The following is a 12627-nucleotide window of genomic DNA, read 5'->3' as shown; positions in this document are numbered from 1 at the left end:
GTGAATTCAATTGTATAGATTTTTATTTCTCTCACCTTAGCCTGGTGGAACATGTTGAGCTGGTGTAGAAGAGCTAAGTAGAATATAATACCTGTGGATGAGGTATTTTGCTCCAAAGAAGACCCCATGACTAGTGAAATCTGTGGGCTGCTAAGCTATTTGCAACATTCTCTTCCAGATGCCATCCTAACAGCCTCCTACATAGGACATGCCTTTTTCCTCTTTACCCAGCCCTGGGAAAGACTCCAGACTTTTGTTGAGCACAATCATTTTTCCCTTGTAAGGTGATAGAAAGAAAGAAATACTACATCAAGAGCCCAAAGGGAGCAGTGTGTTTAGTTATGATTGTGGCACTCACTAGATATACCAGTCCCTCTCCTGTACTGAGCAAAATTATTTATAAGGCTTGGTCAGGACAGCTGTAGTAGCAGGGATGACTGGAAGAAGACTTAAAGGTATGGGGGTGTGGGTTGAGGGGGTTGATGGCATTTAAGTGTTCCAACTGTAACTGCAGTGTGGGGTGATGTGAAATGTGCCTACATACATGTGAGATATGGGGGCTGGGGTAGATGGCATTCTTCCCTTTTATCAGCAGTGATGGAGAAGCATTTAATATGCATACCCCCTTCCACATTCTGCCTGTAAACTCCAAGATACTTGATTCTTAGAGAACCATCAAAAACCAAACCAAACAAAAACCCTGAAGTTTAATATGACATAAAGCAAAGGGACTGATTCTTTTCACTGTGGTAAAATCCAGTCCTAATTCAACCCAGAAGGAAGTTTGCCAGTACACTTAAGGTTTGGCTGTTTCTTCTCATGTGAAAGTTGGGGTCTTCCAAAGAATATCCTGGGAATATGCTGGAAACAGTCATTTTATTTGTAGTTATAAATAAGTATAAATAGATATGAGACATCCCTGTCTTCTAGCAGTGGCAACTACACAAGTCTGCTAACCAATAGGCACATAGTACACGGTCTGTGTGTATCTGTGTGTGTGTGTGTGTGTGTGTGTGTGTGTGTGTTGTGTGTGTGTGTGCTACACTCGCATGCATGTGTTAGAAATGAGTAATCTTCTCTAGTGCCATATTGTTGTAGCTTTTGTCCTTGGGATCATGACCTGGAATATTGACCAGGTCTTCTTGCCTGAGTCCATTCTGTAAGACAGATTCAGCCTCTTGTTTCCAGGAACTGCCATTCTCAAGGTTTTCCTGAAGAAAATGGAAAAAAAAAACCACAACACATATTAAAGAGTTAGTCTTAATATATTCCAAATCACTCTCAGTGAATCTTGCTCAGCACCACCCCCAAATGATATAATATGATCAAATGATATGATATCAAATCAAATGTTATATAAATAGGAAAGCAATACATTTCTTAATTCATAACTATGATGATGATTCAATTCATGTAGGTACTATCTCTAATGATAATAAAAACAGAAAGGACAATTTAGTGAATGTTCGCAGTATATCTTGTGTGATGAAATGTATATTGTATATCTCTCAGTCAGTATAGTAGCCCTGTAAGGTAGTAGCGTTATCTCCTTAGGAGAAACAAACCTATGTCTCAGACAGTGGTGCTGCCCTTCCTTCATGAACAGCAAGGCCTCTTGATCATAGCAGTGGGACCTACATGCAGACTCCCCCAGAGGTTGCCTAATGTCATTCTTCAGGAAAGGAACCCAATAATGACATGCTAAGTATTCCCTCACACTCTCAGCTCAGCCTTGAGAACAGAAGCTGCCTGTATCAACAGGATTTATCATTCATTCCAGAAAATTCTTGCCCAGGAATATAAGTCGCAAATCAGTAAATAGCTTGATTATTTCCTTCTAGAACTTCCTCCAAACCCATTTACCAAACAATGAACTGCTTGATCAGCTGCTTTCTCAGCAAAATAGAGTGCCTTCGCATTCTGAATGCCTCTCAAGACGGTGCTCTCCTTTCTTCAGTAATTATTAAACTCAGTTTTACTTCACATCCGTATTAATATGGTGTTTTGGGGAAGGAGAACAACTGACCACTTTGGTGATGTGATATAGGTAAAGAGTCTGTCTTCTAGAGTACTGAAAGTATGAAATGTGTGGGACTGAAAGAAAGTCAATAACCCATAACTAAGAAAAAAATATATACACTCTTACACTTAATGAGGCAGAGATGATTGACATAGATAAGACCATTTGCAAACTTAACAGGAAACGTTACATCTCCCAAGGTCCAGCTGTTGTCAAATGCTGTAATAACTCTGAGGGATTATTACTCTTTTACCAAATGGACCCTAGACAGCTTTGTTTTCATTCCAACTTAGACTCCTGTCAGAATCTTACAGTGGGAACCCAAACCTTACAAAAAACGTGCCCAGCATCCCTCTTGTTAAGGGTGGCATTGCCTGCTTTCCCTGGAGTGACCCCCCACCCACCCCCCGGGCTGCATCAAGTCAATAAGTTAGATTTGGTCTGAACACAGGCTGTTGCTGGTGGCCTTTGGCTGATAGGAGCTTAATGACACTTGGATGGTGTCTCTAGTCTAAACAATTCTCAGTGGGATAAGGGGAGTTGGGCATCCTGCTGCTTCTCTAAGAAGTTCTCCCAGTCAGTCTGACTCTATATTTACACTTCATGGAGCTAGAGATGTTTGTGTCCAGATGGCACTGTATGCTCTTCTCCCAGTTTTCAGATATAAACTGAGGTTGAAAGAGGTTAAACAATTTACCCAAGGCAAGTAAGACATGGAACCAGGATTACATCCAGGGCTGACTCTAAAGTCTATGCTTTTCACCATGATACTAGATTGTGCCCCCTGTTTTATTCCTTTTCTACTGTTCATTTTTATACTTTTCCTAGAATTCACCCTCAGAAGGGGTAAAAGGGCATTTGGAAACTGACTACTTGCAATGCCAACAATTCACCCCAAAGGTACATTTGCCTGTCAACATATTTATATGCTCAAAAGCTAATCAGCTGAGGTTAACTGAAGCTGAAACTAGATTCAGATTGTCATATTCATTGCCTTCCTTTCTCACACCCACCTTTGCAGATGGTTTAATTGGGCAACAAGGGAATCCTTGTGAGCTCATGTGTGTTTTTCAGAAGCTCAAACATCAGCTTACCTGCTCAGTCCCACTGTCATGCTGAACACCACACCAGCACAGTCTTTTGTATTTCTTAGACCAAAAGCAAAATAAATTGCAAACCGGTCTAATTAGCAGTGGTTGAATATCCTTGCCACTTTGATAACCTATTAATGAAAGGACAGATGGATTAGGTGATTGCACATTTCTAGGTCTTCTATAAAGATTTAAGTATTGTATACTTACTAAGTAGGTCACTTCTTAGTATAAGAGTGAAAATAGGCCTGACTGGTTAATAGACAGAGATTGGTAACTGCTCAAAGTGAGTAGGAGGATAGATTTTTAAATATCCAAAAACTGTCAGGTCAGGCAAATTCACAGCTATAGGGTTAAACAGAGACACCATACTTATTTTAAAGATGGATTATGGAAAACTCTATTCCTTCCCTTTGTAGGTCAACAGAGGGGTAGCAGGAATCATAATTTCTTCCTTTAGGAAAACTCTTGGTTTTTCACTCAAATCAAATATATTAGAAGCCATCAGAGTCAATATTTGTAAAATTAAAAAGATTATGTTTACCATTTCTTCTTCCTTCCACCCCAGTATCCTGAATAAGCAATACTCTGACATTCCCTTCAGCAAGTCTAGACTTTCCTGACACCTTCTTTGCAATCTTTAAAACACACCTGTCCAACGTCCCATTCCTTCAAATCCTGCTGTGGAATAAGTCAAATTGATATTTGAACCAAGCTTTAAAGGATGACGATATTTCCTGCCTAGAACTTTTGCAAATTTTGGTATCATGATAATTATTCACAAATACCCAATCCCATTCAATGGTAGTCATTAATTCAGCAGCCAATTTAGTCTAAATGTCCCTAAATGGGGTAGCAGAGTGATGGTTACAACCTTGATCCCATTCCTCCTCTGTTCCAGACACTGTGCCAGTCTATAAGCTTTTTTTCTCAAATTTATTTCTAGAGATAAAAAAAATGTAGACTCCTAAAGCTTCAAATTGAAGTTTAAGTGATATATTCCCCGGCATTATGTCACTCTGTCAGAAGACATTCAAACAAATAAATTGTACTCCTCTTAATAATAGTATTTGCTTATTAGTGAATGCCTTCTATGTACTAGGCATATTTTATGTAGACTATAAAATATATCTAACCTTTATAAAATAGATATTGTGATTCTCCTTTCATAAGTAAGGAAATAATAAATTTTTCTATGGTTTAGTAAATGACAAAACAAGAAATTAAACATATGTGATCTTAAAGCCTGAAACACTCCATTTTCCTTAGTGTATGTGTACGAGTGGGCAGTGAAAAAGAGAATCATATAACTTCAAACTTCTAGCCAAGGGCAGCCTGAATAAGAAATATTTAATCCTGAACCCAACTATTCCCAGGGTTTCAAGCAGAGAAAACTTTTGTCTCTTAATGTACCACAAAAGTATCAAAGAGTTCTCAAATAAGATAGATACTTTATGTCTAAGGGAAGAAGCGGAGCCTTACTAAGAAAAAGGAGTTCTATACTTCACATGGATTTTTTGTTTGTTTCAAGTTTTTGTTTAAATTCTAGTTAGTTAATATATAGTGTAACATTGGTTTTACTTCATATGGATTTAAATTTAGTTCTATTCTTGGTTGCGGGGGAAGGCTTTGGGAGATAGTAAACAAAAAGCCAAAATTTAGGGCTGCAGTTCTCATGGATAAGAAGGTTACAAATGAAAACAGAACTCAAGTGTGAGGCTCTATGTTTGCCCTCAATCAAGAGCATGTATAATCCGTTTAATGAGCAAGACCTTAGGAAACAGGCACTGAAAAACATCGTCCCCTTCTGGTGGAAACCACTTTTGTCAACAGAAACTACAAGGCTATAACAGCATAATTAATGAGAAAGGAGAAGCTCAAAAGGGATGAGACCATTTCCTGTGGATGAAGAGGTTCCCCCCCCCCCCCGGGGGAAAAAAAGAGTTTGAGCTTGAAATGTCACCAGTTGTAAAGCAACTTTGAGTGAATTTGAGAAAGACCTCCATCTAGTATGTTAGTTAAGGCTCACCGTGAGATAGGAGGTGGTTGTGAGAGAAACTCCAGTCTCTTACTGAGATGAAGGAGGAAAGAACTCTTAATATTTAACCTCTCCTACTGATTGTTACATTACAAAGGATTTTCTTACTGCTTTACTACTGATTGTTATATTACAAAGGATTTCTTACTGCTTCTGGGGGCCATGTGTTGAAGCACCATTTCTTTTTCCTGTAATGTATGGGGAACGTTTTAAAATAGATGTTATATATCTATCTATCTATATATATATATATATATATATATAGATATATATATAAATAATCATATATATATGATAATCAGGAGAATGCTTTTGCATATGAGCTTCAAGAGAGTAAGCATATCTTTGGGAAGAAGGGTTTCTTGCAGTGGATCCAAAATCACACCAGTAAGACATCCATATAGCCCACCAATGCATGAGGCTAGCCCATGTCTTCCTTGGCCCCAAAGAGAAGAATCCATGTAACCAACCTGTTATGAAGCTGATGATTATCCCAGCAGCAATGCATCCTAAGCAGCCCACTGCACTGTAGTAAAGGTAGGAGAGCGAATACCAGGTGTCAGCGATTGCAGGTCTGTGGATGACAACAGCACGTGTCAACAGTTCCATGAGTTCCGATGTTATGATCCACAATGACTTAGAGGACTACTGAAGGTTCATTGTAGGGCCTGGCATTTCTCAAAATTCCAACACTTTAATTTTTTGCCATCTGGTTATTTTTTTAAAGAATCAATTGTAGACTAACTGGGCTCTACATTGCACTCAATCCAACTCATCCTTGCATTATTAGTAACGTATGCACTAAATTATAAGAAGTACAATGAGGACTGTGCTTTCCATTTCTTTTGTATTATTCACTCTTTAGACATTTATTAAGCCAAGATTTAGTGCCAATAATTGTGGCAGATATTGGAGATAAGAACATGAGTGAGCTGCAAAGTCTACATATAGGAGCTAACGGACAATCATAAAGTGGAAGGGTAGCACCTCGAATTAGGAACAAAGAATTCTGTGAGCATTTGAAAAGAGTATCAAACCCAGTCTTGTGTGTGAGACAATACCTGGACTTGTTTTTAAAGACTAGTTAGTAGCTATTCAAGGAAGGTAGCTAGGGCCAGGATCTAGCACTCCAAAAAAAGAGGATAGAAGAAGCACAGGCAGGAGGGAGGGAATATGGTGGACCTAGGAACTATAATAGGTTATTATGTGTTTGTAAGAGTTATGGAAAGGAATGCTTCTAAACTAAATGACATTCAGAAGCAAATGGAAGCAAGATAATGGAGTGCTCATAGACTATGTAGGCAGGACCACATACTCAGGAGCACAGTCCTAGGATGTGGCTCTACCTACTTCATCCCAGAGCAGCCCATAATAGTTTTTCCACCTGATAGAGTTACGGAGCTATCCAAAATTCGTAGATTTGTTTCTATAAACAATGAGAGTGTGAGAAAGTGCATTTATTAAAGTCAGGTACAGTGCTACAGGCTATATTTATCCTTTCTCACTTAATCCTCTCAAAGCACAAGCAAAGTAAATATTATTTGCCTCATTTTTCTTTCAAAGTCTCTTGAGAATTCACGAAGTAACAAGTTATTAACTTATGCAGAGACAGAGTGGATAAATTATAAAACCCACATCCAAACCTAGGCATTTCTGATTTCAAAGGCCATGATGTTCTCCCTATACCATGTTATCTCCTGCATTTTGGTGTCTTAAATTACCTATTCCGGCCAGAAATAGAAGATAAATCCTTTGTTAGGCCCCATTTAGTTTGATCTAGAAGCTGCAAGTTCACAGCAGTTCTCCCAACCCTGTGTCCACAACCATTCTACTCAGGTCCTTTACTCTTTCAAGGGCACGAACCTTGATCTTCATACCCACCCATCTATTCCCCCCCCACACACACACACACTACTTTTCTTATTTTGAACTCATAATTCCAATTAATTCTTTTGCTGAGTTCACTCTTGTGAACCTGGGATGCAGAGGAATGGATATTCAGAATATTCATCACCCCTTCATGGCACTCATCAGTGCTGGGCACTGCCCAGAAGGACTCTCACAGGAAAGCAAGACCGGGCTCATCAGACTTATCCCTGGAGAATGCCTCTTCCTCAATCCTGGTTACCCACTGCCTGGGATTGAACATCATCTTTAAGTTCCACATACCGGCTGGATAGCTCTGTAGGTGGTGATAGTGTCACATTTGATGGGACACACTGGTCTGTTGATAAAGGCAAGGGCCATGTCTTGGAGTCTGGTGCAGGGTAGATAAAGGCCCCAATGGCCACCCAAAATGACAAGGTGATTCCAGTCAGAAGGCCACCCAGTGCACCCTTGATGAAGGGAAAAAAAAAACGTTAGTGAGAGATTTGACAAAGCTGTTGAAAGAAAAAAGAGATGAGGAGTCCATGCCTCAGAGATTCTTACTGACCACCCTAAGTCTTGGCCACATGTGCTGGAAACAGCACACCCAAACTGCTTTTCTTCCAACTCCCACAATGCAGTCTTATTTAGGAGTAACTTGTTCCTTAAATGAAAACACAGGGGAGTGCTTTAATGGTTACGATTTTTAGATTTCTAGCAGGAACTTTTTTTTCCCTCCGTTTAGCTTGTTCTTACCATTTAATCCGTCAAGAGACATACAACATGATGACTATAGTTAACATCCCTGTCTGGTATATATAGAAATTGTTAAGAGAGTACATCCTAAGAATTCTCATCACAAGGAAAAAAATATTTTTTTTTGTCCATATGAGATGATGCTAAACTCAATGTAATTATTTCACAAATATGTAAGTCAATTCACTATTCTGTACTTCTTATATTTATACAGTGCCATATATCAATTATATTTCAAAACTTGTGGAAAAGCCTATAAAGACCTCAGTTCCTGGTAGAAGAATTTCAGAAGCCTGGGAAAACCTCAGAAAATGGAGACAATGTCATTTTTCATTGACAGCCACTATAAGCTATTATATAGAAATTCTTTCTCCCATATCTCTTTCCAAGTGATTCTAGCAGAGTCCCTGACTCACAAGCTTGGAGCTTTTTGTTTGGGTCTAAATATTAGCAAGCATATTTACTAGCCTTGTCATTTAAGGGTTATGCTTCTTGATAGATAAACAGTGAAAATCAATGAGTGACAGAGTCATTTCTCCTATAAAGGAGAAAGAGCAGTCTAGCAGTGATCAGGGCCACTGGAAAATAAAATCTGAATCCTCTCAGCCTAGATAGTTGAGCCTTCTATGTGAGAGAGAATAAGTTGGTAGTTTCTCTGTTTATTCAGGGAAAGACTTTTTGATAACAGGACCAGAATGTTTTCTTCATTATTGTTTGGGGAAACTAAAGCAATGTGTGTGACTTGAATACTTATGCCTTGGTCTAGACCAGAAGTCTACAAATTTCTATTACAAATAGCCAGTTAGTAAATATTTTAGACTTTGTGGGCCATCCAATGTCTGTCACAACTACTCAGTTTCTGCCCGATAGTACAAAGATGGACATACACATTATGTAAACAAAAGGGAGTGGTTATAACTGATAAAATTATTTTTGGACACGGAAATGTGAATTTCATATATTTATGGGTCATGAAATTTTTTTCTTCTTTTAATTTTTTTCCAATAATTTAAAAATGTGAAAACCATTTTAAGCTTGCAGGCCATACCAAAATCTGGACGCTGGTTAGATTTGGCTTGAGGGATGTAGTTTGCTGACCCCTGGCCTAACAGTGAAGGGTGAATGGATTTCAACAAGAAGTTCAACCCTCAGAGATTTGTGGTAGCTGTCTAGAAAGCCATGCTGAAAGGGTTCTGGGGCTTCATCCCTATTTTGTGGAGAGAGCCATGATTGATTAGTAGGATCAGCCATGGCCAATGATGGGGGGAGGTGACCCAAATTTGTAATGTTTACCTCCCTCAACCTAGAGCAAGGTGGTTTTCTGGGCTAAATAGAAGAACCACAGTTCACTAACATAGATAACAAGTTAATGTGTAGAATGACTAAGATATTCTGTAGCTCATTATTAGTTTTTTCATGGTCATATTGCCTTCCCTCATACTATCTCTCCAAAACATACCTATCCTTGTCAACCTCAATATCAGAAAAGTAAATTAAAACAAATAAGACTGTAAGGGAAACACTACAAATTCCCAAATGCTCCCTGCCTATCCATGCTCTTTGCCTATGTCCATAAGATTTATCTAGAATAGAGGCCAAGAAGGGTCAGATAGCTGCAGTCACCTAATTAGACATATCATGTGACTCAGGCTTCATTGAGAACCCTAAAGTATATTTAAAAATATGCAGAGTCAGGTTTTTTGTAGTCTAAGGGCGCTAAAAAATATATGCATATAAGCGTATGAATGGCAATAAGTGAAAAGATAATTTTGCTACATTGAGAAAATTATGATTTTTAAACTGTTTTAAAGAGTATTATATTATTTTGTCAAATAAATGTTAATTTTGATGTATATTTACTATAAAGTGATCCAACCAACATTTACTTAATATACAATAGCTTGTAAACCAGCAAAACCAAGAACATCTACCTATCAGATACACCAGGTTTGTTTACTCTCTTCTTAAATTTGTTAATTAAGTTAGTTAAATTTGTTATAATTCTAAGTAAAATGGAGGAAAAAAAAGAAATTTACAAAGCTTTTTTTTTTTAGGTTTTCAAAGTTGTCTTTAACCTAAATTATTCCTAAATTCAATATATCTTTTACATTTCATTATATGCACCCTGAATTTAGGGAGAACATTTCAAACCCTAGAGTCAACTTTGATGTCATGACATCCAGTACTTCATGTGCTCCTTTTACTTTCCTTGTTTTCAGCTTCTTAAAAGGCTTCACTGAAGTCAGAGAAAGGAGGGCTTGGTTTCTGTTTAGTTCCACCATGGAAAAAAAGCCACCATTTTTTTTTTTCCCCAGCCCAGAGAGATGGCCTTTCCAAAGAGAAGTGAGAAAAGAGAGAAGTTGTCTGGGCTTCATGAAGTTTTAGCTGGGAATCATGGAGAGACATGAAGGAGCCTTACCTTCCAGTTCACAAAAGGGAACAGGATTCCCAGAGAGAACAGACCCAGCATTGGTCCCCCGCACATGCCGTGGATGCTGAGGGCAGCCTGTGGAGCAAGACAGATCTCAAAAATTTGCCCACTCCCCTGAATCCACGGCCACCTGGGATCACTCTCTCTCTCAGACCCAGGATAAAATTTAGCCCCAGTCCTGCTGGTACCACTCATTACTTGCATGCTTTCTGGAAGTCATTTCTCCCTCTGGGCTCAATGATAAGCATTGTATAAAATAATAAAAATACATACATTTGTGTGTATGTGTGTGTGTGTGTGTGTGTATACATACACACAGGTAATTTGGATTTGATAGAAGTAGTTTTCCCTTAAGGTGGTCTCATTGATTTGTATACATTTTCTATCTTGTCAAAAAAAAAAAACACTTTCTTTTTATAATGTACCAAATAAATGTATTTATACCTTATGTTTCATGCCTTACACAACTGATCACCTATCCTAATCTTGTTTTAACAATTCTATCATTTTGATAATAATACATTACCCCACTCCCACCATCCCACCCAGATGTTGAACTTTAAGTTGGGACATGGTGGGGAGGCCACTGGACATTCCATAGCTCCGTATCTCATATCCCATTTTTAAGGGCTCCATTTTCTTTGGAGATTGAGGGAGTTTGACAAATGCATTTCCATATGTCTTAGACTCTAAGTTATTGAGCCCACTGACTTGGCAAGGGGCTTTCATTAAACTAATCTGCTATTGGCCTGTAGCTTTGTGCCATGGTCTTCCAAGAGTCTTGGACATACACTCATTGATCTGCATGCAAGTGAACAAGCATGGGAGAGTGCCAGCATGTGTGAACATGTGTACGTACATGCGCACATGCACACACACACACACACAGCTATCCTGCAGTGCAGCCTTTCTTTTTCTTTTTTTTAATTAAAATTTTTTTTTAATGTTTATTTATTTTTGAGAGACAGAGCACAAGCAGGAGAGGGGCAGAGAGAGAGGGAGACACAGAATCCGAAGCAGGCTCCAGGCTCTGAGCTGTCAGCACAGAGCCCAATACGGAACTCGAACTCACAAACCGTGAGATCATGACTTGAGTCAAAGTCGGACGCTTAACTGACTGAGCCACCCAGGCATTCCTTTTTCTCTTTCAATGCATCTGTAGGGCTCTTAGGTCAACAGCTGAGATTAAGATGCTCTATAAAGATACTATGTGTATCTTAATGTTTGTCAGGCACCGCCTATGTATCAGGTAGTTAAGATGACACTCCAGAATAATGACTTCATTTCATCTTCACAATTACCCTGTTCAGTAGATATCACTAACTGAATTTTATAGATGAGAAAACTGCACTGACAGAAAACATATTAAAGACATAATTTCATTTAGCAAATGGGAGAGGTAAGATTTAAGAGATTTAAGCTAGCTTTTTTGGCCATAAAACCCACCTTTTCTCTCCTAAAGGCAGTCTACAGAAAAAAAAAATGTCAAGAACACAGACTCTCATAATGGCTCATTTTGTTTAAGGGAAAAAATGTTCCTGAAAGATTCCATCACTAATAGTCAGAATATTTGGATTCTAACTTTGATCCTGCCTCTCATAACTCTAATTTGTGAACGTTCTGTTATTAATTCAGATACATTCTATTTCGGAGTGTCTTTTTTATGAAAGATAGATAGAACCAAGAGGCCATCAAATCCCCTCCAGCTGTAATGTGAACTCTTTTCTCTAGAAAGATGAGGTGCAATGCATTGTTATGTTTGTTTTTCCAGTTTAATTTTTTATGAAGTCAATGCCACAGATAGATCTTTGACAAGATAGAGGCAGAGAAGATTAAAGTCGATATTCTTCCCCAAAGTCAATACTTAATTTAATATTCTTGACATTTCCTTTGCTGATTGATAACATGAATTCATAATTGCCCTGGTTGGTGAATTTGGAAGATAATTTACTAGCTATTAAATAAGAGAATCAATAAGTTAGGAAAGGTGTTTATCCCTTCTAGTGGAGGAAAATACATTAACAATCTCATAAAGTCATCAGCCAATATGCTTCTGTATAAAAAGTTCATCACATGATAAAAAGAAAAAAAAATCCAAGAGTTTCTGGCTTTTGAAGATATGCATTTCTATAACCTACAGTACTAAACTAATCTTAATTTTTATCTTTGTTTTTGTTGTTCTTAAGCGGGTTCAATTGGGGGAAGACTTAAATCTCACCCAATAGCTTTCTCCTCAGTGGGCAAATCTCACATAAATTGCTCCTGCAAACTGGGGGTGATGAATAAAAGGATGTGCTTTGGGCTGGGGGTTGCCTTACTGTGCCTTATCTTTCTCATTTCAAGTGGGAATCCATGCCTGCTTCCTGGGTTTTCCTGTGAGCATTCAACGTGTAATCTGAGAAAGGTCAGAATCATGACTAAGCAC

The 12627-nt window shown here is 38.3% G+C and overlaps 1 protein-coding gene across 1 annotated transcript in view; it reads right to left on the bottom strand.

Moving 5' to 3' along the window:
- Positions 1 to 686: 686 nt before the first annotated feature.
- SLC5A12 (solute carrier family 5 member 12) overlaps positions 687 to 12627 on the bottom strand; it is a 47722-nt gene continuing 35781 nt past the window's right edge. Inside the window, exons 11-15 of the mRNA XM_040495588.1 lie at positions 10191 to 10277; positions 7319 to 7485; positions 5620 to 5723; positions 3115 to 3242; positions 687 to 1211 (exon numbers count right to left, since the gene is read on the bottom strand). Of these exons, the coding sequence (XP_040351522.1) occupies positions 1059 to 1211; positions 3115 to 3242; positions 5620 to 5723; positions 7319 to 7485; positions 10191 to 10277 (639 nt within the window). The 3' untranslated portion in view covers positions 687 to 1058. The remainder of the gene's footprint in view (positions 1212 to 3114; positions 3243 to 5619; positions 5724 to 7318; positions 7486 to 10190; positions 10278 to 12627) is intronic.

Source organism: Herpailurus yagouaroundi, unplaced genomic scaffold (assembly GCF_014898765.1).
Source record: "Herpailurus yagouaroundi ecotype Mexico unplaced genomic scaffold, PumYag 187, whole genome shotgun sequence".
Taxonomy (NCBI): domain Eukaryota; kingdom Metazoa; phylum Chordata; class Mammalia; order Carnivora; family Felidae; genus Herpailurus; species Herpailurus yagouaroundi.
Note: the sequence above shows the minus strand (reverse complement) of the source record. Positions and strands in the feature narration are given on the sequence as shown.